We start from the raw sequence: 27192 nt of genomic DNA on the forward strand, positions 1-27192 counted from the left end.
AGGGTGTTGCACTCACCTCCTTGCTTATGTGATCTATGAGTCGACTAGGTGGGGAGGTTTGGGTGTTCATTCTCTGATAACCAGGAGAGATATTATGCAACCAAACATGTGGCTAGGTATCTTTTGGAACCTGAGAGCCTATGGTGTATACTAATGAGGGCAAAGTATGGAGAGCGGGTGGCCGGATCGGTCCTTCACACTGGACGTCGTTGTTCTTTCATTTGGCAAGAAATCTGCGCTTGTGCTCCGATGATGCTCTATGGATCAGATGCGCCATTGGGGATAGTCGAGCTGTTGGCATGCTAGAGGATTATTGGGTGTTGGAGCTGCCTCTCGATCGATGGCCCACCATGTTTGACCCAGAGTGCCTAGCAAGAAGAAGGGTATGTGATTTGCTCGCACCTAGGGAGAGAAGATGAGATGTAGATCATGTTCGTAGAACTTTTGGGGAGCAACTGGCGAAGAGGATATTGGCCTTACCAGTTTCTACTGGGGAGACAATAGACAGAAGGGTGTAGAGTGTGACTGGAGGGACGAGGGTGGGTGCTCGAAACCTACAGGCCCTAGTCAGTGAGGGGTCAACTTAATGGATGGAGGGAGGGTGCAGAGTTGAGAGCTGCATGGGAGGGCATTTTTTTTTCTAGATTGGTTCTAGGGGCGAACTGTATCCATCTTGAAGGTGACGCAACCCTGGTGATCAACTGGAATCAGGAGAGTGTTGACAGGCACGTACAAGCGTTTGGATAGGCATCCGCTCCTATGGGATATACAAGAGGTTGTAGGAGGGCTTACAGCTTTCCGAGCTATCTATATTTATCGGAAGGCGAACAGTGCGACTGACTAGATTGCCTCCTATGTGGCGCACCATTCAGGAGAATTTTACTAGGAGAGTCCGGAGTGTGCTCCCCCACCCCTTCTCGGCTACTTCTTTTTGACTCTTTTGGGTGTACTCATGCGCGCATGGTGTGAGTTGTCGCTATATATATATATATATATATATATATATATATATATATATATATATATATATATATATATATATATATATATATATATATGACCGTGTTACCTAGTACAGTTGGAAAAGCTATCAAAGGATGTTTTTGGTTGTGCCCCGCGCCCATGACTTTTGTCTAGATTTTCTATCCTAGTTCTATTGCCCTGGGAGCTACTAAATTGCTACCGTAACATTATTGCTTCAATGGGCAAGGTTGTCAATACAACTGATTTGTGGGTTGCTAAATTGTTACTGGAACAATATTGCTGCATAGCATCTTAAAAAATAACAAATTGCTTTAAAAAAATAACAAATTGATCCACGTTTACTAGCGTCGTAGATCTCATAGGCAGGCAGAGATTGTGTCTTTCACACGAAATGATTTATTTTTCTTTGCACGTATCCATCATTGGACTACGCAATGGCGCCTTCAAGATCTGTGCAGTAGATGAAAAGAGTTTGGAGATCTATCATCTTTTGCGTGAGAAAGGTAAAATCTTTATCTATGGGCAGTGGGGAAGACTTTTTTTTATTTTTCTGGTAAGACGGACAAGTCAACATACTTAGGAGTACATCCATTAAAATTAAAAAATAAAATATTACGGGAAGAAGAATGAATCGTCTCGTAGTCAGCCCACAAAAGTCTATCAAAATATTCTGCCATATAGATGCAATTCATTCCGCCGCCGTGTCTCGTGAGAAATATAGGTGGCATGAAAAGCATGGTCAATAAGCTCGGCGGCCTCCGGAGACTTTGATGCTAGACTAATAGTGAATAAGACAAATGACTCACTCAGCGGCATACTTATGATATGGAAAATATGAGCCCTTGGGACGAGCATATATCTTTTTTCTTTTGCTCGATATGTCTATCATTATTGCTCATGTTAAATCTTGTGGAAGCTCTGTACGTGGTTACATTTGGTTTCCCAACAGAGAAGATTTTTTTTTTTTTTTTTTGTTAAAAAAAAGAGAAGATACTAACTCGTTGGAGCAGTCAAAACTTCGACTAAAGTTCTCTATCGACCTCGGCGGCATGTTTTCCTCCCTCCCTAGCTCTGGTTTTCCTCCCTAGCCCATCTTCTCAGGAGCTTTAGGGAAAGCCTGCCCAGCATGACCGATTCAAAACGCAGAAACTATATATCTGAATGATATAGCTCTCCTCCCCATTAAGGCATCCTTCGCCCAACCCATTTATCAAGCATCAACCATGCCTTGTAGAATCCCCTCATCACCTCCTCCCCTCCTCATCTTCCTCCTCTTCCTCCTATCCCTCCACATCACCCCCAATGCTTACCCTGGGAACAAAACCCAGACCCAATTCTGTCCGAACTTGACCTGCGGCAAACAGGTTATCGCTTACCCATTCTGGGTAGCTCAGAATCTATCCACCAACCCTTCCACCTACTGTGGGTACCCGGGATTTGTGCTGATTTGCCAAGATGACACCCCAATCCTTTCTCTCGGCTTCAACAATTATACCGTGACCGACATCGATTACCACAACCAAACCATCTCCCTTGCCGACACGGATGTCCTCGCCGCCGGAACCTGCCCGAGGCCCCGGCACAACCTCACCCTCATGGATCCCTTTTTCCTGAACTACACCTCCTTGGACACTAGCGCCACCCTCATGAACCCCTTCTTCCTGAACTACACCTCCTACCTGAACTACACCTCCTTGGACACCAACCTCACCTTCTTTCTCGACTGCTCCGACGGTCCACCGGACCACCGAATAACCTGCCTTTCCGGAAGCAGCGGTAACTCGTCTTACATCTTCACCGACGATGATTTGTCGGTCATCAACGAATACGATTTGGTCCGGCAGTGCCAAGATATTGTGGTGGCGCCGGTCCTCTCTCAGGAGGCGAACGGGGGAAACTTGAGCGCTTTGTCTAGTGACTTTGGAGGGGTGTTGAAGAAAGGCTTCCAGCTGGGCTGGTCTAACGAGATCTCGGAAAAGTGCGATCGCTGCGAGCTCTCTGGCGGGCGCTGCGGGTACCGGACAACCAACACGAGTTTGTCCCTCGCCTGCTTTTGCTCCAACGTAGTGACCGACGGCCATTGCGGTATGTTGTCGATCTTTTTACCACCCTTTTCTTGTTATTACTGCTGCCTTCCATTTCTTTTTTTGCCTTGTTTCTTGGTGCATTTGGTGAAATTTAGACCAATGGCCGGCTGAGAGCCGGAACGTAAGGCTGACCTCTAAGCCTGGAGGAGAGAATCGGGATGATACTATGGTTTTCGCTTTAAATGGGTTAAATTTTAAGTCAAAAGTTGGAGCCTGAGAGACCGGTTCGGCGGAAAACGAGAGTTTTTTTCTATTTTGAAGGAACGACGGAAAACAAGGGAGTGTTGAACCGAATATAATAGTAGTGGGTGGAGAAACTTCAAGCCTGATGTCTCACAAAAGCCTGGATTGGGCGAAATAAGATGAGATAGGGCGGGTTCACGGTGTGTCCGGTCCTGTGGCTGGTTCACCGCTGGAAACAGGGGGTGATTTGTTCCCCTGGCCAGATGAAGAATAGGATTCCATCCGCAAGGTTGCCTATAAAAGGTCCAGAGTTACAGTAAATACTTTTCTGACCGCGTCAACATGGAATGATCGAGGTTCTTCGGTCACCACTAGCCACTAGTCCAAAATTAAGAGCATATTAGCATAGCATCATCACACAAAATAGTTTATTCCACATCATCGACTCTCTTTTTTTTTTGGGTAAATTTGAATTCATTAAACCACTCTAGAGTGGATACATCTGTAACAATCCGAAAATAAAACATCTAACAATTAAAAAGAAAAATCAGTCACAAACATCCATAATACCGTTTCGGTATGAACAGGAACAAATGTTGCCATCCAATCCACTGACTACTAGCTTCTCTAAAAGCATATTTAGCTTTAAAAGATTGAAGAGGTGTACCCATTCTTAAACAATCCTGCTTCAAAAGGATGACCGTAGAATTCTAAAGATGTGGAATCCATCAACCACTTTATAACTATCAAAGAATCTACCTCCAATATAATGCTTTCTAGGGATGAAGGGAACTTGAGCTTGAGGATTTATATTGAACATGTTCCCGTCTCGAAGGCATTGAAGGAAGTGGGGTGTCATCTTGAGCTGAGCTTGTCATAATGATAGCACACCGGCATTTTTCGTCGGAGATCAGCTTACACTACATGAGAGTCTGTAATTGCGCCCATGTTTTTGGATTCTGAGATGATCAGCTGGAACTATGTGGAGCATTTGAAGCCTGGTTTCTGGTTGGACTGGACCGCAGAGGATTGCGCAGAGTGCAGAACAAGCGGTGGCCAATGTGGACACAATAACAACATGAAGAGTTTCATGTGTTAATCTGCCGTGACAGATCCCATCTGAGAAGTTGCAGTGAGTCCGCACCTCACCTAAAGGATTTCACGTAGGGATTCTGACAAGATAGATGTTACTTTATAGTTCCTTTGTTCTCTGCTGATAAAATCTTTGCATGCGAATTTGAACATTTTGAAGCATAAGATGTAGCATGGTTTAGTTTATAAAGTTGATGCATGTGGTCAATTAATGACTGGTTCCTCTTAGGTATCTGCAAATATAATTACAAGATGCCAACTTTTTGTGTATCTTCCCTGATCAATCCCAATTGGGAAGTTGCCGTTTATTAGACTACGTTCTGTTCGGTTCAGCTGTAAGAATTTCATAGAGATTGATGGAAATATAAATTAGTTAATTGATTTCAGAGTATTTCCAAGGATGCTGATTGGTTTCGGTTGATCAATTGATACCTTTATATGTTGCATGACAGTTTTCAAGCCTAGGAAGCATGCCCTTGATCAACACTAAAACCTCTCTGCTTCTAGCATCTTCAATCTTATAAGCATAGCAAGCATTCACCGTCAAACACTTAATCTTCATGGCTTGGTCCTCTTGGTCATACATAGTTCCTCTTTAGTGTTTGTGTCTATATATGTTTCTGTGTGGAGTGTGCATGCTTTTCAAAAGAATAATAAAAATGAGAGTGTCTAGACGATATCGTGTCTACAGAAGATTTCTTTTTCCTTCTTCCCTACTTCCTCTATCCAACTTTCACTCTTGTCCTACAACATGGTGTCCTGTGGAGATCTAATCTGTGACATCAGTTGACCTTTCTTCAAAAACAAAACAGCTGCATAAGTTTCTTTGCACCAAGTATATCAATTTGACACCTCTGATCAAAATTTCATTGGGCTAGGTTGCTTGTACCTTCCAAAAAGCATCTCATTCCCTATGTAAGAAAATATAAAATATATAAATAAATCTACCTCATCCTATCAACTTAAGTTTTTGAGACAAATGGTGATTTCAACATAATATCAGAACAGAGGTCCTGAGTTTGAACCCTGTCTCCGCACACTTTAACCCCATTATTAAAAATTTCACATATTGGACTCACTCATTGAAGAAAAGTCTGGCCCATATGTGAGGGAGAGTGTAAGAAAATATAAAATATATAAATAAATCTACTTCATCCTATTAACTTAAGTTTTTGGAACAAGTGGTGATTTCAACACTCTGAAAAAGGCCATTCATCATTCACAACTTTAATTTCTTTTGCTCTTTAAGATAATTTTATTCTCCTATACAATTCGAGAGCCTCTATCCCTCGATCCATCAAGGGTGACCAGAAAGATAATGATTATTATCAGAAATATCTTTCATGAGATTAATGGTTCTACTCTTTTCAATGATTGAAATCTCTTATTTAGATATTACATACTGTTGCTGGAAATTGGACCCGGGGGCGGCCGCGAACCGAGGAGGAGGAGCTCCGGCGAACACTGGCGGACGGCGATCCGTCGGCGAGCGGCGTCCTCCGGAGGACCTGCAAGAAGCCGGTGGCCGGGCTTTTCCGGCGCCGGCCCTCCGATGCCTAAGTCAGAGGGGGGCTTAATTTTGGAGAAGAGAGAGGGACTGTATGTGAAGTCCGAAAAATCCCCTTGGGAGGAAGAAGCCCCCTCTTTTTAGAGGGAGAAGCTCCCCTTTTATAGGGAGAGTGGCAGGGTTACCTGTGATGTGACTGGCGAATTAATGGGTTACCGTCACGATTGGACGTGGGCGTGGAAGTAATGAGTTGCCGTGGATGGCCCGTTTCCATCATGGGGGGAGATGGCGTGCAGCCAGAGCTTGCTTGAGGCGCGCAGTGCAGTACATTCTTGGGAATGATGAGGCGTTGACAGTCATAGCAGAGTATGGTTCCTGATTAATATGTCGTGGCGTGGCCGGCAAGTAAAACATGGTGCGGTAAGGCTGCTGCAGGGCATGGCCGCAGCATATAGACGACGAGGTCGGCCTTCTGAGGTCAGCTCAGCCTTCTGGTCTCATCCTGCTGGTCTTAGCCTTCTGTGCTCGGCCTCCTGAGCTCGGCCTTCTGTGCTCGGCCTTCTGGGCTCGGCCTGCTGTGCTCGGCCTTCTGTGCTCGGCCTTCTGTGCTCGGCCTGCTGTGCTCGGCCTTCTGTGCTCGGCCTCCTGAGCTTGGCCTTCTGGTCTCGGCCTGCTGTGCTCGGCCTGCTGTGCTCGGCCTTCTGTGCTCGGCCTGCTGTGCTCGGCCTTCTGTGCTCGGCCTTCTGGTCTCGGTCTGCTGTGCTCGGCTCGGCCTATGAGCTCGATCTTGCTGATGGATTTGGGTGCTATAATTGCATTTGTGGGGTGGTCCATTTTTCCACCAACACTACCCCCCGACTTCCGAGTTCGAGCTGCTTTTTGGCTCGGACGAAGGAAGTAGTCCAGTCGTCGATCATCCTGTAATATAGCCAAATATGTATAGAGATGTACGTGCCAAGTAGGGTGTACCTCTCATGCAGTTGGAGTTAAGTGCTCCAGGTTGACTCAGCGGCCTTCTTTGGCCTTGTCTGTTGGCGATCAAGCCGAGATCGAGCCGAGCTCGATTAGTCGACGGAGATCGAGCCGAGCTCGATTAGTCGACGGAGATCGAGCCGAGCTCGATAGTTGATGTAGCATGACGTTAATCCTTTAACTGGGGGATCCGAGCTTGGTCGGAAATCCGATCTTGGAGACATACGGGAGATGGACTTCATTCGTTGGCGATCGTGCGCCCTTATTCGGAGCGGGGCGACGTTGGAGATAGAGATACCCGTAGGTCGTTTTTTGGATTCTCTGACCTGAAAATAGATAAAATATTGAAATTATTTGAAGCCAAAGTGGCGTCCTGTATCTTTTGGAGATATTTTGATGGCTCTCGAGCTTCGAAGTCCCTCAGGACTTGGCTCAGCACCGGCCTTCTTTGGCTCGATTTTCTGGGAGGGGTGTTCTGCGCTCGGGCTTCTGAGCTCGGGCTTATGAGCTCAGCAGCCTTCTGGTCTCGGCCTTCTGAGCTCGGCCTGCATGAGCTCGGCCTGGATGAGACTGCTGCAGGTCGTGGCTGCAGCATGTGGATGACGAGCTCGGCCTTCTGAGCTCGGCTCGGCCTGCATGAGCTCGGCCTAGATGAGACTGCTGCAGGTCGTGGCTGCAGTATGTGGATGACAAGCTCGGCCTTCTGAGCTCGGCTCGGCCTGCATGAGCTCGGCCTGGATGAGACTGCTGCAGGTCGTGGCTGCAGCATATGGATGACAAGCTCGGCCTTCTGAGCTCGGCTCGGCCTGCATGAGCTTGGCCTGGATGAGCTCGGCAGCCCTCTGTGCACGGCCGGGGCTTCGGTGATGGCGACGCTCTGAAGGAGAGCAACGTCACGAGCGCCGTCGTAAGGACTTACACCCATGAGGAGGGAGTACATAACTCTCCTTCTCCAGACCTCAGCTTTTATTTCTCTTTCCTTCCAACTCGTTGATGTGAGACTTGGGCTACTACTTCTCACTAGTTGCCCCCACGTACGTCGTTGTAGCGGGAGCCATGCCTGATTCGAGATGGCTCGGGAGAAAGTTTCTTCCTCTGCTTAACATGAACCCGTGGAGGCGGCACAGGAGGAGCCTCCACTTGTTGCAGGCTTTGGGCTGCAATGGCTAGCGCTTGGACTTGCTGCACTAGCGCATCGAAGTGCTCGAGTTGGACTTGTGGAACTTGATCTACCGGAGATCTTGGTGGTGAATTCTGGACTGAGCATTTGGGACTTGGAGCATGATGCTGAGAGGCGTTAAAGACTCCTCTGCTCCTTAGTTTCATGGCCGCAACTCGGGCCATTCCTCTAGCGCCAACTGTTGCTGGAAATTGGACTCGGGGGCGGCCGCGAACCGAGGAGGAGGAGCTCCGGCGAACACTGGCGGACGGCGATCCGTCGGCGAGCGGCGTCCTCCGGGGGACCTGCAAGAAGCCGGTGGCCGGGCTTTTCCGGCGCCGGCCCTCCGATGCCTAAGTCAGAGGGGGGCTTAATTTTGGAGAAGAGAGAGGGACTGTATGTGAAGTCCGAAAAATCCCCTTGGGAGGAAGAAGCCCTCTCTTTTTAGAGGGAGAAGCTCTCCTTTTATAGGGAGAGTGGCAGGGTTACCTATGATGTGACTGGGCGAATTAATGGGTTACCGTCACGATTGGACGTGGGCGTGGAAGTAATGAGTTGCCGTGGATGGCCCGTTCCCATCATGGGAGGAGATGGCGTGCAGCCAGAGCTTGCTTGAGGCGCGCAGTGCAGTACATTCTTGGGAATGATGAGGCGTTGACAGTCATAGCAGAGTATGGTTCCTGATTAATATGTCGTGGCGTGGCCGTCAAGTAAAACATGGTGCGGTAAGGCTGCTGCAGGGCATGGCCGCAGCATATAGACGACGAGGTCGGCCTTCTGAGGTCAGCTCAGCCTTCTGGTCTCGTCCTGCTGGTCTTAGCCTTCTGTGCTCGGCCTCCTGAGCTCGGCCTTCTGTACTCGGCCTTCTGTGCTCGGCCTTCTGGTCTCGGCCTGCTGTGCTCGGCCTTCTATGCTCGGCCTGCTGTGCTCGGCCTCCTAAGCTCGGCCTTCTGTGCTCGGCCTTCTGGTCTCGGCCTGCTGTGCTCGGCCTGCTGTGCTCGGCCTTCTGTGCTCGGCCTTCTGGTCTCGGTCTGCTGTGCTCGGCTCGGCCTATGAGCTCGATCTTGCTGACGGATTTGGGTGCTATAATTGCATTTGTGGGGTGGTCCATTTTTCCACCAACACATATGTTGCTGGTGGTCCAAACCGAGAACGATTGGCACAGCGGTGTGAACGGGGTTCCCTTGGAGTTGGGTTGATTGCGCTCCACCTTCCACCGGGAAACCTGCAGGCAAGCCTCGCACCACCACTGGGGCAGTGGGGGCCCTCCGACGATCAAGTCAGAGGAGATTGAAGGAGAAGGAGAGATAGTAGTAACGGATAAGAGAATACTCTGGAAAACCTCCTTTTTCCCCCTCCCCCCCAGCCCCATATATATCAGGCTGGGGGGTTTTTCCGGGGATTCGTCATCGTGTGGCACGATGGGGCTGCCACTGACATGGCCGTTACAGGGCGTCGTGGGGCAGCGCTGGGTACGGCCCTGGCAGGGCATAGTGGAGCTCCGCTTCGTACGGCTGTCACAGGGGATCGTGGGGCAGCGCCGGATACGGCCGTTGCAGGGAGTAGTGGAGCAGAGGGCCGCGGCGTGCCTCAGAGGAACAGTCTGTTGTTGTCGAGAGATTGCCGACTCGGGTCGGATGACTGGATCAAGGGGCAGCCGACTCGGGGTCGGGCTGCGGAGCCGAAGATATCCGACTCGGGGTCGGATTGCTGGATCAAGGGGCAGCCGACTCGGGGTCGGGCTGCGGAGCCGAAGATATCCGACTCGGGGTCGGATTGCTGGATCAAGGGGCAGCCGACTCGGGGTCGGGCTGCGGAGCCGAAGATATCCGACTCGGGGTCGGATTGCTGGATCAAGAGACTGCCGTAGTCTTCCTGGGCGCGCGTGCCGGTCACGTGGGGCATGGTGGCTAAATTCCTCCGTAACAGTAGCCCTCCACTTCCGAGCCTGGAACCAGGAGGGGAACGGGTGAAGGGAGTGATGCTTCGAGATTACCACCATCCCTCGGAAAGGCGCGCGCGCTTCGAGCTCCCCGCCTCCTTTATGGTGTATAGCGGTTGTCGCTGATCTGGCAGTCTGCGGATTTCGGCGGACATCCTTCCTTAATGGCGTCGATTCGCCTTTGGGGCGCGAGCGATCCTTCGGCAGCCAGGCGTCCTCTGGCGTCACCGAGGCGTCACCCGCCCCTCCGCCTCCCTACCCCTTGCGGACGTGCCCGGCGTTCCCGACCCAGGGGTTCCTCCAAGCTGACCCTCTGTACCTTTCTTTGTCCTTTTCTTTGTATGTTGGCGTTTTGCCAAGTTGTATGGGTCTCGACCCTGAAACAATGAAAGTTAATGCAAATAGAGTGTTTCTTCATTTCACTTTCGTCCTTCCTCTTTTTAACTCTTGGTAGCGTCTCGCCGACTCCTAACTCTTGAAGTTCTTCCGGCGCTAGGCCGGGCATCCGAGGGTTAGGCCTCAGGAAATTCTTCTGGCACCAGGCCAGGCATCCGAGGGTTAGGCCTCAGGAAATTCTTCCGGCGCTAGGCCAGGCATCCGAGAGTTAGGCCTCAGGAAATTCTTCTGGCGCTAGGCCAGGCATCCGGGGGTTAGGCCTCAGGAAATTCTTCCGGCGCTAGGCCAGGCATCCGGGGGTTAGGCCTCAGGAAATTCTTCCGGCACTAGGCCAGGCATCCGAGGGTTAGGCCTTAGGAAATTCTTCCGGCACTAGGCCAGGCATCCGAGGGTTAGGCCTCAGGAAATTCTTCCGGCGCTAGGCCAGGCATCCGAGGGTTAGGCCTCAGGAAATTCTTCCGGCACTAGGCCAGGCATCCGAGGGTTAGGCCTCAGGAAATTCTTCCGGCGCTAGGCCAGGCATCCGAGGGTTAGGCCTCAGAAAATTCTTCCGGCGCTAGGCCAGGCATCCGAGGGTTAGGCCTCAGGAAATTCTTCCGGCGCTAGGCCAGGCATCCGAGGGTTAGGCCTCAGGAAATTCCGCTCGTTAGTCGGCCTAGGCTGGCGCAAGCCGAGGCGACCGGTCGGGGCTTCAGGCTAGTCTGCTCCCGGGATGATCATCGGGTTAGCCCGGCATCCGAGGGCCGAGCCTCGAAAAATTCCGCTCGTTGGTCGGCCAAGGCTGGCGCAAGCCGAGGCGACCGGTCGGGGCTTCAGGCTAGTCTGCTCCCGGGATGATCATCGGGTTAGCCTGGCATCCGAGGGCCGAGCCTCAGGAAATTCCGCTCGTTGGTCGGCCAAGGCTGGCGCAAGCCGAGGCGACCGGTCGGGGCTTCAGGCTAGTCTGCTTCCGGGATGATCATCGGGTTAGCCTGGCATCCGAGGGCCGAGCCTCGGGGAATTCCGCTCGTTGGTCGGCCAAGGCTGGCGCAAGCCGAGGCGACCGGTCGGGGCTTCAGGCTAATCTACTCCCGAGATGATTATCGGGTTAGCCTGGCATCCGAGGGCCGAGCCTCGGGGAATTCCGCTCGTTGGTCGGCCAAGGCTGGCGCAAGCCGAGGCGACCGGTCGGGGCTTCAGGCTAATCTGCTCCCGGGACGATCATCGGGTTAGCCTGGCATCCGAGGGCCGAGCCTCGGGGAATTCCGCTCGTTGGTCGGCCAAGGCTGGCGCAAGCCGAGGCGACCGGTCGGGGCTTCAGGCTAGTCTGCTCCCGGGATGATTATCGGGTTAGCCTGGCATCCGAGGGACCGAGCCTCGGGGAATTCCGCTCGTTGGTCGGCCAAGGCTGGCGCAAGCCGAGGCGACCGGTCGGGCTTCAGGCTAGTCTGCTCCCGGGATGATCATCGGGTTAGCCTGGCATCCGAGGGCCGAGCCTCGGGGAATTCCGCTCGTTGGTCGGCCAAGGCTGGCGCAAGCCGAGGCGACCGGTCGGGGCTTCAGGCTAATCTGCTCCCGGGATGATCATCGGGTTAGCCTGGCATCCGAGGGCCGAGCCTCGGGGAATTCCGCTCGTTGGTCGGCCAAGGCTGGCGCAAGCCGAGGCGACCGGTCGGGGCTTCAGGCTAGTCTGCTCCCGGGATGATCATCGGGTTAGCCTGGCATCCGAGGGCCGAGCCTCGGGAAATTCCGCTCGTTGGTCGGCCAAGGCTGGCGCAAGCCGAGGCGACCGGTCGGGGCTTCAGGCTAGTCTGCTCCCGGGATGATCATCGGGTTAGCCTGGCATCCGAGGGCCGAGCCTCGGGGAATTCCGCTCGTTGGTCGGCCAAGGCTGGCGCAAGCCGAGGCGACCGGTCGGGGCTTCAGGCTAGTCTGCTCCCGGGATGATCATCGGGTTAGCCTGGCATCCGAGGGCCGAGCCTCGGGGAATTCCGCTTGTTGGTCGGCCAAGGCTGGCGCAAGCCGAGGCGACCGGTCGGGGCTTCAGGCTAGTCTGCTCCCGGGATGATCATCGGGTTAGCCTGGCATCCGAGGGCCGAGCCTCGGGGAATTCCGCTCGTTGGTCGGCCAAGGCTGGCGCAAGCCGAGGCGACCGGTCGGGGCTTCAGGCTAATCTGCTCCCGGGATGATCATCGGGTTAGCCTGGCATCCGAGGGCCGAGCCTCGGGGAATTCCGCTCGTTGGTCGGCCAAGGCTGGCGCAAGCCGAGGCGACCGGTCGGGGCTTCAGGCTAGTTTGCTCCCGGGATGATCATCGGGTTAGCCTGGCATCCGAGGGTTAGGCCTCAGGAAATTCCGCTCGTTGGTCACGCGCCTGTCGCTTGCCGCTCGACGAGATTTCTCCGTGGCCAGCTACGATTGTGTTTCTCCTCTTCTCCAAGCGTCGCCTGGGGAACACCAGAAGGGTATTAAATGCTAATTGAGGCGTTACCTGGAAAATCGGATCGCCAGTTGCTGCTTGCAAGGAGTGTCAGTTAAGCGGCCGCGATACGCGCGTTCTTCGAGGCGGATGCGGCCTGGGCGCGAGCGGAGATACGTGGGCCGTGGGATACACACCGCCCGGAGTGTTCTGCATGAAGAATGCAATTAAGGAGAACGACGCCTCGAGAGCTGGAACGGCTCCGGATTCGGTGCGCCCGCCTTTATTGGAGCCACCCGCATCGGAACGACCGGGGGGCCACAGTTTGGCTATAAGTATAAGTGCAGGCGCGGTGGAGCCTGCCAAGCCGGAGCTATTCAGGTTACCATGGATCGTGGACCTCCTCTCCGGCGTGTGGCTGGGAAACCCCCGACGGAGGAACGGGAGGCGCGCCCCTCGCGACTTCCGCCAACTAGCCGTTTCATCTGGGATCAACAAGGAGGTTCTCCCCGGCGGAACTCCGCTCTAGGCGTTTCATCCGGGATCACATCCCCCCTCCTTTCAGCCCCGCCTCCCGATTGAGCTCTGCGCCAGACGCTTCATCCGGGATCGCGCCTCCTCGCGCTCTTCTCCCTTGTATTCCTCCCCTCCCCTTCTCCTGGGGAGGACCGGGATATCCCTTGGAGGTGGCGTTTCTCTGGAGGCAGCGGGAACTCCTCCTTCGTCCACTTCTTCTTCATCCGCGCCGGCTCTTCGTCCTTTGCGTGAGGCGTGGATGGCGCCTCCGGGGAGAAGCACCCACGCCCGTTGGGATTGCAGCTGCTTCGGATGGAGGGTTCGGGGTCCCAGATCTTCAGCTCCACGGAGTCTCCACCCCTTCCTTGTTTTCTTTACTCCCCAATTCTCCTCTGGGAATTCTTTGTAATCACACGAACACACCGTTGTAACCAGGAATTATTGAAATGAAAAGAATTGTACATTTTTCGAACCGTCTTCCTGGCTTTGTCGCTCTACTGGTGATACACCCGCAGGTTAGCGGAATTCCAGCTCCTCGGAATTTCTCGACCATCTAGGGCCTCCAACTGGTAGGAGCCAGGTCGGTTTACCCAGCGAACCCTATACGGGCCTTCCCAATTTGGCGCCAGCTTCCCACCTTCCGCGGGTTGAGATGCTTTGGCTCGCCTTAGCACCAGATCTCCGATTCTGAAAAGTTTCAGTCGGACCTTGGAGTTATAATATCGGGCCACCCTCCGCTGATACATCGCCATCCGAACCTGCGCCATTTCTCTTGCTTCTTCCAAAAGGTCCAGGTTCCCTCGGAGTTGCTCCGAATTGGCCTCGGGTCGGTGCGCGGCGACCCGGGGCGAGGGGAGTCCGAGCTCCACGGGAACAACCGCTTCCGTGCCATAGGTTAGGCTGAAAGGCGTCTCTCCGGTAGGGGTCCGATGCGTGGTCCGATACGCCCAAAGGACATTCTCGAGTTCTTCGACCCAAGCTTGCCCCGTCCGACCGATTCGCGCCTTAATTCCTTGGAGGATTGTCCGATTTGTGACCTCGGCCTCACCGTTGGTTTGGGGATGCGACACAGATGTGAACCGATGCTCGATCCCGAACTCCTCGCAGAAGTCACGAAAATGCTTGTTGTCGAACTGTCGACCATTATCCGAGATGAGGACCCGAGGTACCCCAAATCGGACAATGATGTTTTTCTTCACGAACTTCCGGACTTGCGCCTCCGTGATAGTGGCTAGCGGCTCTGCCTCCACCCACTTGGTGAAGTAGTCGATTGCAACAATCAAAAATTTCCGCTGGGCTGAAGCGACGGGGAATGGTCCGAGGATATCCATTCCCCACTGTGCGAAGGGCCAGGGCGCGGTGATTGGTGCCAAGGGGACAGAAGGGACTCTCTGGACATTGGCGTGGCGCTGGCAGGCGTCGCATTTCCGTACGTGATCCTTCGAGTCCTCCAACAAGGTAGGCCAATAATAGCCTTGCCTCATGATCTTGTGCGCTAAGGACCTAGCCCCCAAGTGCGATCCGCAGACGCCCTCATGGACTTCGCCGAGGACGTAGGCCGCCTCCGAGGGGCGGAGGCACCTTAAGAGGGGGGCGGTGAACGAGGTCCGATACAGCCTCCCTTCATAGAGTACGTAGTGGGCGGACTTCTTGACAAGTCGCCGAGCTTGATCTTTATCTTCAGGGAGGATCCCTTCGGCGAGGTAGGCGACGAGCGGGTCCATCCAAGACGGCTCCGGATCAATCGCCATCACCGCCCCAGCCTCGCCGATGCTCGGGGCATCCAGGATCTCCAGGTAGATTGCCCTCGACAAGTTGTGGGCCTCTGTGCCCACCAAGCGGGACAACCTGTCGGCCCTGGCATTTTCGCTTCTGGAGACCTGCTGAATGACGACACTGCCGAGGTCGGGAATGAGTGCTTGCACCTTCCGGATGTAGTTCTGCATGGTCGGGCTCCGGGCCTCGAACTCCCCACGAACCTGCCCGACCACCAGCTGGGAGTCGGTGAAGACCTTCAAACACCGAATGCCGAGCTCTCTGGTGAGTTTGAGTCCCATGACTAGGGCCTCGTACTCCGCCTCGTTGTTGGTCACTGGAAATCCAAACCTCAAGGCATACTCGGCTATCACTCCATCAGGACTGGTAAGGACCAGCCCGGCCCCTCCACCCTCGGGGTTCGACGACCCATCGATGTGAAGCGTCCAAATCGGGAGGTCGAGGCTGGGCGTTTCCGGCGGTCTAGGTTCCGCCTCCTGCACCGTGCACTCAGCGAGGAAGTCCGCGAGCACCTGGGCCTTGATGGCGGGTCGAGGCTGGTAGCGGATGTCGAACTCACCGAGTTCTACTGCCCACTTCACCAGTCGTCCCGCATTCTCGGGGTTGCTGAGGATCTGCCGTAGTGGTTGATCGGTTAAGAGGGTGACCGAATGAGCCTGGAAATAGGGGCGAAGCCTCCTGGTCACGGTCAGCAGCGCGAAGGCGATCTTTTCAGCCTTCGTGTACCGCGTCTCGGCATCCCGTAGGACCCGGCTGATGTAGTACACAGGCTTCTGGAGCTTTGCCTCTTCCCGAACCAGCACCGCACTGACCGCGGTTGGGGAGACCGCCAGATAGAGGTAGAGCATCTCTCCTTCTTGCGGCTTGGACAGTAGGGGAGGAGACGCCAGGTATTCCTTGAGCTGGTCGAATGCTGCTTGACATTCGGCCGTCCAGAGGAAGTCTTTCGGGCGTTTTAACACCTTGAAGAATGGTTGGCAGCGTTCGGCCGATTTTGCCACAAATCGTCCAAGCGCGGCGACCCTTCCAGCGAGCTCCTGAACCTCCTTTACTTTGGTCGGAGGGGACATACCTTGGATGGCCTTGATTTTGTCTGGGTTGGCTTCGATACCCCGCTGGTTGACAATGAAACCGAGGAACCTCCCGGCCGAAGCGCCGAAGGCGCACTTCGCTGGGTTCAGCTTCATGCGAAACTTCCGCAAGGTGGTGAAAGTCTCCTCCAAATCCGCGATGTGCTGGTCTGCATGGCGGCTCTTCACCAGCATATCGTCCACGTACACCTCCATGTTCCGGCCGATTTGCTCTTTGAAGATTTTGTTGACGAGGCGCTGGTAAGTGGCGCCAGCATTCTTCAGACCGAAGGGCATTACCTTGTAGCAGTACAGCCCCCGGTCTGTTATAAAGGCAGTTTTCTCCTCGTCCTGTGGGGCCATCATTATCTGGTTGTAACCGGAGAAGGCGTCCATGAAAGACAGCAGCTGATATCCGGAAGTCGCGTCGACCAGTTGGTCTATTCGCGGAAGCGGAAAGCTATCCTTAGGGCACGCTTTGTTCAAGTCGGTATAGTCGATGCACATCCTCCACTTTCCGCTCGCCTTCCGGACAAGTACAACATTTGCCAGCAACTCGGGGTAGCTTACCTCCCTTATGAATCCTGCCTCCAAGAGCTTGTCTACCTCCTGGTCGACCACCCGGATCCGATCTGGGGCACAGTGTCTCTTCTTCTGCTTTATTGGTCGGTGGGTCGGGTCGACGTTGAGGGCGTGAGAAATGACCTCCGGGTCGATCCCAGGTACATCGGCCGCCGACCAGGCAAATACATCGGCATTGGCTCGGAGGAATTCCACCAACCGGGCCCGAGCTCCCGGGTCGAGATTGGCGCCGACCCGGACCGCCCGGTCGGGGCGGCCTTCCTCAAGGGGGACTTCGACCACTCCCTCGGCCGGCTCCCCGTGCCGCAAGGCCACCTCGTCTCTGGCATCAAGGGACTCGACGCTTAGGGCTTCCACGGGCTTCTTCCCTTTGAGGGTTGCTAGAAAACATTGCCGTGCGGTCGGTTGGTCACCTCGGACCTCTCCGATCTCGACCGCCGTGGGGAACCGCATGAGCAAGTGGTACTGGAGACCACCGCGCGAAGGGCGTTCAGCCCGGGTCGCCCGAGGATAGCGTTGTAGGCCGAGGGGATGCGGACGACCAAGAACCCGAGTCGCACCGTGGCTTCTGCGGGTGCGACGCCCGCAGTCACAGGCAGCTCAACGACACCTTCCGCCGGGACTGCGTCACCGGTGAATCCTACGAGGGGGGTGGACACTTTGTGCAACAACTGTCTGGACAAGCTCATCTTTTGGAAGGCCTCGTAAAACAAAATATCAGCTGAGCTTCCACTATCCACAAGAACACGTCTTACATCATAGTTTGCCATAGTGAGGGAGATCACCATGGCGTCATCGTGGGGAGTCTGAACCCCCTTTACATCCTCATCAGAAAAGGTGATTACATTGCCGACCCTCTGCCTCTTTACGACGGCCGTCCCTGACGCTTCCGTCGAGCCCCCTGCGTTCCTCACGGGCCAAGAGCAGCCCCCAGTGATAGTGTGGATCACGCCCGCAACGGGTCGATTCTGCTCCCGAGGCTCCGGAGGAGCCGGGTTGGCCGGACGCGGGTCTGCGGGGGGACGTCGGTCGCTCACATACCGACCAAGACGCCCCCGACGGATAAGAGCCTCGATCTCGTCCCGAAGCTGGAAGCAGTCCTCTGTGTCATGGCCGTGGTCTCGGTGGTACTCACAGTACGCCCGGGAGGGCCTCTTTCCAGGGATCCTTCGTATCTGTCTCGGGGCCGGGAGGTCCTCCCGCCCCTTGATCTCCATAAGGATCTGGGCCCGGGGAGTCAGGAGAGGGGTGTACCGGTTGAAACGTCGGGGCGGAGAACGAGGGCGTGGGGCGCCGTGGTTCTTCGCCGGCGACGGGCTTCTGCGCCGACGCTGGGGCGTCGGGCTCCTCCTCTGGCGTGCCTCTTTCCGCCTTTTCTTCCCAAGCTTTTGTGGGATCTCGGCGGCCTCCTTGCTCCGGTGGGCGGCCGCCTCCTCGGCGTCCGCATACTGGTTCGCCCGGGACAACAGCTCTGGGAAGCTCCGCGGCAGGCGTTTGTCCAGGGAGAAGGTGAGTCTGCCCTTCCGGAAACCACGCTTCAGGGCTGAAAGAGCTACCTCCTGACTCAGGTTCCGGACCTCCAGCGTGGCCCTGTTGAAGCGGGTAAGATAATCCCGCAGGCTTTCTCCCTCGTTTTGCCGGACATCAAAGAGGGAGTCGGAGACCAGTCGCCGCCGGCTGCTGACGGCGAAATGAGTGATGAAGAGGCGAGTGAACTGGTCGAAGGACCGGATTGAGTCAGCCTCCAGCCCGGCGAACCATGCCCTCGCCGGGCCACGGAGGGTTGCCGGGAAAGCCTTGCAGAGAAGGGAATCTGATGCTCCGTGGAGGAGCATAAGGGTCCTGAAACTCTCGACGTGATCCCGCGGGTCCGCCGCCCCGTCATAGGGCTCGATCGCCGGCATTTTGAACCCCGGCGGATTCGGGGTCCGCAGGATCCTCGAGGCGAGCGCCGGCTGGGAGGAGATCTCTAAGTCGGCGAAGGGATCTTTGGAATGGCCCTTCAGGACCTGGAGTTGTCGGTGGAGATCGTCCACCCGCCGGTCCAGGGAACGCGACCGGTGGGTGGGAGACAAGGAGCGGCGAGAGGGGGATCGACCGGAGCGCGGGTTCCTCGAGGACTGGGGGGTCTAGGAACGCGCCCGGGCCCGCCTCTTGTACCCCACGCAGCTCCGGTGGGAAGGTCCCGGCAGAATGGAGCGTGCTCGAGAATCCTCCTCGCGTCGGCGCTCCTCCCCATGGGAGAGGATGGAACGCGGGTTAAGGAGGACAGGCGAACGCTCAGGCAGCGGCGGCTCCTGAGCCTGCTGCGGCGCCCGGGACATCGCACCCTGCAGATTCTGCACCGCCTCTGCGAGGGTGCGAACCTGCTGGGTTAGCTGGTCGAACTGGGCGGCATCGACCATCTGAATGGGCGGTGGGGCGGTGGAGTGTTGCTGAGAGCGTGTTGGGGATGCAGCGGCCTCCCGGCCAGTGGCGCGAAAGGCCCCGCGACCGGAAGCATTGGAAGCTCCACGACCACCTCGCCGTGCCATTACGATCGCTCTGAGATCCGGCCCTTCCTTTAGCGCCAACTGTTGCTGGTGGTCCAAACCGAGAACGATTGGCACAGCGGTGTGAACGGGGTTCCCTTGGAGTTGGGTTGATTGCGCTCCACCTTCCACCGGGAAACCTGCAGGCAAGCCTCGCACCACCACTGGGGCAGTGGGGGCCCTCCGACGATCAAGTCAGAGGAGATTGAAGGAGAAGGAGAGATAGTAGTAACGGATAAGAGAATACTCTGGAAAACCTCCTTTTTCCCCCTCCCCCCCAGCCCCATATATATCAGGCTGGGGGGTTTTTCCGGGGATTCGTCATCGTGTGGCACGATGGGGCTGCCACTGACATGGCCGTTACAGGGCGTCGTGGGGCAGCGCTGGGTACGGCCCTGGCAGGGCATAGTGGAGCTCCGCTTCGTACGGCTGTCACAGGGGATCGTGGGGCAGCACCGGATACGGCCGTTGCAGGGAGTAGTGGAGCAGAGGGCCGCGGCGTGCCTCAGAGGAACAGTCTGTTGTTGTCGAGAGATTGCCGACTCGGGGTCGGATGACTGGATCAAGGGGCAGCCGACTCGGGGTCGGGCTGCGGAGCCGAAGATATCCGACTCGGGGTCGAATTGCTGGATCAAGGGGCAGCCGACTCGGGGTCGGGCTGCGGAGCCGAAGATATCCGACTCGGGGTCGGATTGCTGGATCAAGGGGCAGCCGACTCGGGGTCGGGCTGCGGAGCCGAAGATATCCGACTCGGGGTCGGATTGCTGGATCAAGGGACTGCCGTAGTCTTCCTGGGCGCGCGTGCCGGTCACGTGGGGCATGGTGGCTAAATTCCCCCGTAACAACATACTATATAGAGAATTGACGAAAACATGATCTTCCTGCTCACTGTTCAACCTTCAGCCCTCATTGGTTTCTCGTGTAACGGGCGATTCACCTTGAATGCTTTAGTTGCTGAACTATTGGTGGCAGTTATAGGAGTAGGGCTGCTGCAACAAATTCCACTCATACATCATTTTACTTCAAATAGAAATTCCACTTCTAAATGTGAAAGACAATGCAATGATAATCGAAAAGGAGTAGACACCAACATCATGCCTCTAGTGGATATCATTGAAAGATCTAGGGACTCCACTTCTTTGTATTTGTGTCCCTACTAATTCTAGCAATATTGTCAGGTTTCTCCTCCTTTTCAGTTTTCTCTAAAAGCACAATTCTGTATGCACGTCCATGTTTATGAAAAATGGTTGTTTTGACAGAATATTTATAGAATAACGGATGATGTAATTATATATTTTTTTTAATCAAGAGGATTGAGTTCTAACAGTTGGAAGTAATTGTTTTCTGATGCCGCAGGAAATCACAATTCGAGGAAGAAGGGAATCATGATAGGTAACCAACATATCTCTCCTAAGCCTACCATTTTAAGGCTTTCGTCTTCTTCCTTCCCATTAAACAATATTTTTTCTGGTTTGTTTATTCATGATACTCAATGAAGTAAATGAAGCATTGTCTAGAGTACCGATTGCAAAATTATCTATATGTAAATTATGAGATTAATGCTAAAGTTTTAAAGTAATGTATGAAATACTTCCATAGAACATTCAAATGGTAATTATGCATTTCCTCCTTCGCAGGTGCCTTTGCTGCCGCAGCAGGATTATCTCTGGGGTTCTTATTCCTTATAGTCTATCTTCTTCGTTACAGAAAGTCTCACTCAAAGAATGCGCAAAGTGTTGAAGACTTGCTACATATAAATGAATCTGTGGTGCTAAAAAGGTACAAGTATTCAGAAATTAAGAGGATGACCAAATCCTTTAGTCACAAGTTAGGGCAAGGTGGTTATGGTAATGTGTTCAAGGGTAATCTCTCTAATGGCAGTCTGGTAGCTGTGAAAGTCTTATGTGAGTCCAAAGGCAATGGCGAGGAATTTGTCAATGAGGTAGTTAGCATTGGCAGAACTTCCCATGTAAACATTGTTTGTCTGCTAGGCTTCTATTTAGAGGGGTCGAAGAGAGCGCTTGTTTATGAATTCATGCCAAATGGATCACTCGAGAAATTTATATACACGGAGATACCAAGTGCAAAGATTAAACTTGGTTGGGAAAAATTATATGAGATCACAGTTGGTATTGCTCGAGGACTAGAGTACTTGCATCGTGGGTGTAACACTCGCATAGTACATTTTGATATCAAGCCTCACAATATCCTACTAGACCAAGATTTTTGTCCGAAGATTTCTGACTTTGGGTTGGCAAAATTATGCCCTCCGAAAGAGAGCATAATTTCAGTAGTCGGTGCAAGGGGAACGGTTGGGTACATTGCCCCTAAAGTCTTCTCTAGAAATTTTGGAGTTGTCTCCAACAAGTCTGATGTTTATAGTTATGGAATGATGGTGCTAGAAATGGTCGGTGGACGTAAAAATATAGATGCACAGAATACTAGTGAAATTTATTTTCCACACTGGGTTCATGACAATTTCGATCAATATGATACCCTAGAAGCTTGTGGAGTCACTAGTGAGACTGAAGAGATTGCTAAAAAGATGATAATAGTTGGATTGTGGTGCATACAAATGCTGCCTGCAGATCGACCTTCAATAAGTAGAGTAGTGAATATGTTGGAAGGAAGCATCAGTGACTTGCAAATGCCACCAAAACCATAGTTCATTTCCATTTTAGAATCATCAATAATTCTAATGTTTCAATAGCCTGTATTCTTTGTGGTGCAAAACTCTTTGTACATTTTGGCTCTATTAAATAATAATCTCTAGGCTCATATTTAAGCTGCCATGAAATAACATGGTTAATCTCATTTACTTTGCTGCTTCTATTGTTGCAATAAGTATATATTATATTATATTAAGTAAATGGATCTTAATATTGTCTTTCGAAGCCTTGTGTTTAGAAGAACATGCTTAGGAAAAAAATGATTTGTTTTAGGGCTGAAAATTGATCAAATATGGATCAGTCATCATTATATTCATATCTATATCAATTTTTAATTGGATATTAATTGAATGCTAAAATTCATACCCTTATTTGCTTTAAATGGATATAGATATAAATCAGATATTGATATGGATATAAATGCAGATATAAGTCAGATAATTAAAATTTATGAACCAACAAATTAAAAATTTCGCTATATCAGAGGTAATTATGTTAAGAGAATGTTTATATTGTAAAAGACTCAATAGGACTGCAAACAGACCCGAATATTTGTGAAGTGATTGAGGTAGGTACCTACCATGTGCATGTCTGTTTTTCTTTGAGATAGGTATAGATACGGATATGGATAGTAGAATACTCAAATTTGGATCCATATTTGGTAGATTCGGATGTGGAAACAAACGCAGATAGATATTATCTGCTTCAATTTTTCTCCTATTTGGTTTGCCACCACCTTGAATAATGTGAATTATATGTCACGGCATGTGCCGAAAATAAGAGCCATAATGGGTGTTTGCATTGTGTTCTCACACATAAACCTATCTTTGACCTTTTCATTCATTCACTCATTCGCTCATTCATCTTAAGGTTCATCCATTCTTCCTTTCATTCATTTTGAGGCTAGAAGGGAGTCCCACCATAGTCTAGGACTGGAACCTAGGATTTTTACCTACAAGGAACTCCAACCCGTGTTTTGTGGTGAAATCTTGAGGGATAACACCACTCAAGACTCGGCCGTGGACCCTCCATTTGACACGGAGAGGTATGGTCAGTGAGCTATTGCTGCGTTCATCCTTTTAAGTGATATTCAAAGTTTGCTTTGCTGGATGGCTCCTTTTTGCCTCCCTTAGCATCAAAAAAGGAAATGCTTTTTTATCTACCTTGTATTTTCTAGGGGATACTCCAACAAAGAAAAGACAAGAAAAACATAAGTTGCTCTGCAATAACTTACTTTCTTTGCCTTCTTTTGCTGCCCAATTCAGATTGGACTCGTTATTGGATTGACTCTTATGTTCTACAGTTTTTCTTTGAATATAAATAGAGAAAAAGAATGAACAGAGAAAATATCAGGAAAAGAAAATGAAAGTTCAACCCAATCACCTGCTTGATTGATCTATCTCCCATAAATTAGGGAAATCTTCCAATATCAATTACTACCCGCATCTAATCTACCATGAAAGTCCACTTGCAATTTCCATTCTTCCCACTGCTAGAACTAGAATGAATCTAGTTACTCATAAAGCAAGATCACTTGGACCAAAAATAAGGCTGAGGCAATTATAGATAATAGTAACAAACATTGATCATTAGATTCAATTTATAAGAGTTTTTTCCCCCTTTTCAATATACGTGACTCCAATGATTTTCTTGTCCATTTCATTGCAATTTAGCCTAGGAAAATTATGTTAGTGGGGAACAGGCAAGCATGGCAATACTAAAATGCAACCAATGCACTTTTAAGTTTGTAATATGAGGTCTACCGTTTGGAGTTAATTCAGATGTAGAAAAAGATTATGCATGAGTAGGACAAACCCTACATAAAAATAAAATTCTCCCAATTTTTCTATTTCAATTCTCTCTCTTCGCACTTTCGTCGCTCTCGTTGGCCAAGGGAGCATCCCACTGCAGGCAAGAGGAGAGGGTGAGAGCGAGAAGAGTGATGGCATTTTCTAAGAATTGTTAAAGAGTATGGTTTAGATAAACCATGGTGATGGTATAACAATGGTGACCACAACGGCTCTCAATCGTAGTCATCGCCGGCAACGGTAGCTGACGGTGGCGAAACCCGAAGAAAAGAGGGCCAAAATAGGGCACCATGTTTCGGATAGTTTTCCAGCAATTCATCAGCCCAAATCTCATCTCAAATAGCAAGACAGAGAGAGAGAGAAAGAAGAAGAAGGCCTACCTCGGTCCGGCGAGGTGGTCAGGTGGCTCCTTTTGGCGACAAATTGAGGAAGAAGATCAAAGGAGGAGCTTGGGATCAGTGGTTCGATCTTGGGTGAACTCGAAAGAGAAGGAAGGGGGTCTTTAAATAGGCAATCCCGGCCTTATCTGGACAGTTTTTGGGTGGCGATGGGACTCCAATCACCATCATGATCGAGGAGGAAGAAGACTCCCAAGCAGAGTCTTCCTCCTAATTTGTCCATACGCACATCGCACGTGAAGCCCAGGGCCAAGATATAGCTTGGCCGGTCAAGTAGACCGGTCCCAATCCACTAGTTTCACAGAGACAAACCTTACATAAAGATAAAATTCTCCCAACTTTTCTATTTTAGTTCTCTCTCGACACACTTTCATCTCTCTCATTGGCCAAGGGAGTGTCCCGCTACATGCAAGAGGGGAGGATGCGAGCAAGAAGAGAGAAACCATTTTCTAATAATTGTTAAAGAGTAGGATTTAGATAAGCCATGATGATTGCATAACTATGGTTTATTGACTTAGGGTGAAATTTTTATTAGGAATGAAAGCCCCCAACTGAGAACCGCTCCTTCTGCTTCAGTTGTTTTGAAGACACTTGAAAACTACATCCCTTGCCTTATTAGCGACATAAGATGTCTTGCATCTTCTCCAACGTAATAACCTTGCAAAAACTAGGTTGACATGATTTGTAAAATTTCAATTGCTAATTGATACGTAAACCCAAATAGTCTATAATATAATAAACTCAAAACTAATTATATCTCACAAGATGGGAACGGAAGATATTGGTACCGACAACTAAGATGCATTTGCTGAATATGACAACATTGGAGAGGGTAGTTAAAAGCTTCGGGATTTCAGTCTGTTCTATATCTACGATATGTGCCCTTCTGTACGTGCATGCATTTAGTCTCAATCGGCCATGCTATAGTAGATTCTAGGTGCTTATACATGATCAAAAAATCTAAATAATACTTTATGGCTAGCCTTTTTAGGTAAGATTATAGGTTGTTATAAATAATATTAGAGTGGATCCAGCCGATAACTCTTGTGGACTAAAAGATATTGCAACACATGTCTAGATTGAATTTATAATACTTATATTTAGATTTGAATGAATTTTAGATCTTTGTCAATAAATTTATGGTACTTATAATTGCATTTGAATAGATTTTGGATCCTTATCTTGACAAGGGCGTCAGAGTTTAAATAGTAGAGTATGTCAGGATCCGTGCGTATATGTGTTTTTATTCTCATGTCAGCTATACAATGGGAAGCTCCTAAGTACTTATATGAGACAAAAAAGGTCCAAGACTAATCTTTTTTAGAGAGGTCCTAGGTTGTTGCAATATCGAGTCATAATTAAGCATAGATAGCCACTGCCAACTTGTTAACTACAGAATGTGAGAATTGGATTTTAAGACTTATCAAGCTATTTTCCAATCCTATTTAAGAATAACTAAACTAAAACAAACATTTGCAAGGAAGTGGCTTATCCCCATCCAAATTCTACCTAGTTTTGACCATTTACCACGGCTACTAAATTGGAGCTCATTCGCTAATTACGAAGAGTGGATCCCATAAACTAATATGTGCTTGAACTCTGTAATATGTTTGTTGTTGACCTGCCTTTTCTCTAGCAATCTAAATGTATGCAAAGATACACAGATTCATGTTAGGTATTCATTCATTATTACAAATGTCTTAATCTTAGTGATGAACAATTCAAGCCACATATTGTGCTGACCTCTACTCCACCAGTGCTCGGCTCATCATCGTTCACACCATCATGTTCCAAAAAGCTAGCTCCAAAAAGGTTACCCTTCGGAATGCTTCGAAGAGGAACTCTTCCATTTGGGGACCTTCCACTTCTCTGCCGTACTTGGTCAATGGCAGCCACTAGAGAAGGTCTCACCTATCATAGAACTTATAATTCTTTTATCAATAATGATTAATAACAACAGAATAAGATTATTTTTTCGCGAGGAAGCATAAGAATAAGATTGGCCTAAACAAAAGGCATAAACGAATAAACAAATAAAATCCTAACCAGGACACTCTGATTCTTTAATAGAGGCCGGTTGTTTATAAATATCAACGCGGACAACAATTTCACCATCTTCGCTCTGCAAAAGCACGTACAATTAAAGTTATTCTTCGAAATCATCAACAAAGCAAAGGACGCCAGACTTTTAAATTTAACTATATAAACGAAAACGCTAAAATTAGTACAGCAGGTAATATTATCTTTTCTGCTGGCTTATTGAGCTTCTTCAGAAGCTTCGCTATTTCAAGCGCCTGTAGCCGTCGTCGAAAGAGCTGAAATGGTCGCGTCTCCCGCCTCCGCTCCTTCCACTACCGAACGCCAGCCCACCATCTCCTCCACCGGCGGTGATGGAGGAGGAGGAGGACGACGAGGGGGTCAGGGCTGGTGGATTGGACGTTGGCATTCGGGGTTTCCTTGGCTCCATCTTACGACAGCCCACCAGCCGTACACGTGGAGATAAACTGGCCGTCTACGCCATCCATCAAGCCAGTGGCCCCATGAGGCTTGACGCAAATTATAGGAGGTTCTGAACGGAGCTACACATATAATTTGCTCATTAGATGACAAATTTAGAAGGCTGCTGGTAGGTGCAGCTCAACCATCTGATCACTTCTCGGTGCTTACTGAATTTGCTAAGCATGTACTCGCAGTAGCATAAACACCTACCATATGTAGGTCGCCAGATGCACAACTCTTTGTAGACTGAAAGAGAATAAGATTGGTAGAAATCAAGCCAAATCGCAAAAGAGACTCATAGCCAATTACGCTTCTCTTTTGGTTTTATGTAATTTCTTCATAAACTATTCATAAAATTTTCTCAAAAATATATTATTCCGTTAATTCCTCTCCTTTATCCCGGGTTACAGAATTCTCTTGCTATTCTCTCAGAATGATAGCTAAAATCTAGTTGATTGAATCATAGTGGCATGTGGACCAAGCATTAGGTGGGGCCTTCTGTTGGCCGAGCTGTGACTGCTGTTTGGCAGTCGCAGCTGATTCTGAGTGATTTTAAACAATGACCCAAAGCTGCTCATCCTTGAGGTTTTTGTTATGGCAAGCATTAGGTTAGCAGAATGAACT

At 50.8% G+C, this 27192-nt stretch overlaps 1 protein-coding gene and 1 long non-coding RNA gene across 2 annotated transcripts; one reads left to right on the forward strand and one right to left on the reverse strand.

Moving 5' to 3' along the window:
* Nucleotides 1–1873: 1873 nt before the first annotated feature.
* LOC103712814 (LEAF RUST 10 DISEASE-RESISTANCE LOCUS RECEPTOR-LIKE PROTEIN KINASE-like 2.1) lies at nucleotides 1874–22003 on the forward strand. The gene is made up of 3 exons (XM_039125809.3): nucleotides 1874–3069; nucleotides 20551–20586; nucleotides 20832–22003. Exons 1-3 carry the CDS (start codon nucleotides 2208–2210, stop codon nucleotides 21857–21859), a joined length of 1926 nt encoding a protein of 641 aa, XP_038981737.3. The 5' UTR covers nucleotides 1874–2207; the 3' UTR covers nucleotides 21860–22003.
* Nucleotides 22004–23578: 1575 nt separating this feature from the next.
* Nucleotides 23579–26599, reverse strand: LOC113461946 (uncharacterized). The gene is made up of 2 exons (XR_003384203.3): nucleotides 26116–26599; nucleotides 23579–25980 (listed from the first exon to the last, which is right to left on the reverse strand). It is a non-coding gene; the product is annotated as an uncharacterized LOC113461946 (long non-coding RNA).
* Between the last annotated feature and the right edge of the window lie 593 nt (nucleotides 26600–27192).

The sequence above is a fragment of the Phoenix dactylifera genome, chromosome 1 (genome assembly GCF_051530095.1).
Source record: "Phoenix dactylifera cultivar Ajwa chromosome 1, Ajwa_hap1_PhDact_Kaust_v1.1, whole genome shotgun sequence".
Lineage (NCBI taxonomy): Eukaryota > Viridiplantae > Streptophyta > Magnoliopsida > Arecales > Arecaceae > Phoenix > Phoenix dactylifera.

Bases quoted from the DNA above. Each gene is read 5' to 3' on its own strand.
- LOC103712814 (XM_039125809.3), top strand. From the start codon at position 2,208: ATGCCTTGTAGAATCCCCTCATCACCTCCTCCCCTCCTCATCTTCCTC. The intron at 3,070-20,550 runs GTATGTTGTCGA...CTGATGCCGCAG, and splicing joins AGTGACCGACGGCCATTGCG to GAAATCACAATTCGAGGAAG. The intron at 20,587-20,831 runs GTAACCAACATA...CCTCCTTCGCAG, and splicing joins GAAGAAGGGAATCATGATAG to GTGCCTTTGCTGCCGCAGCA.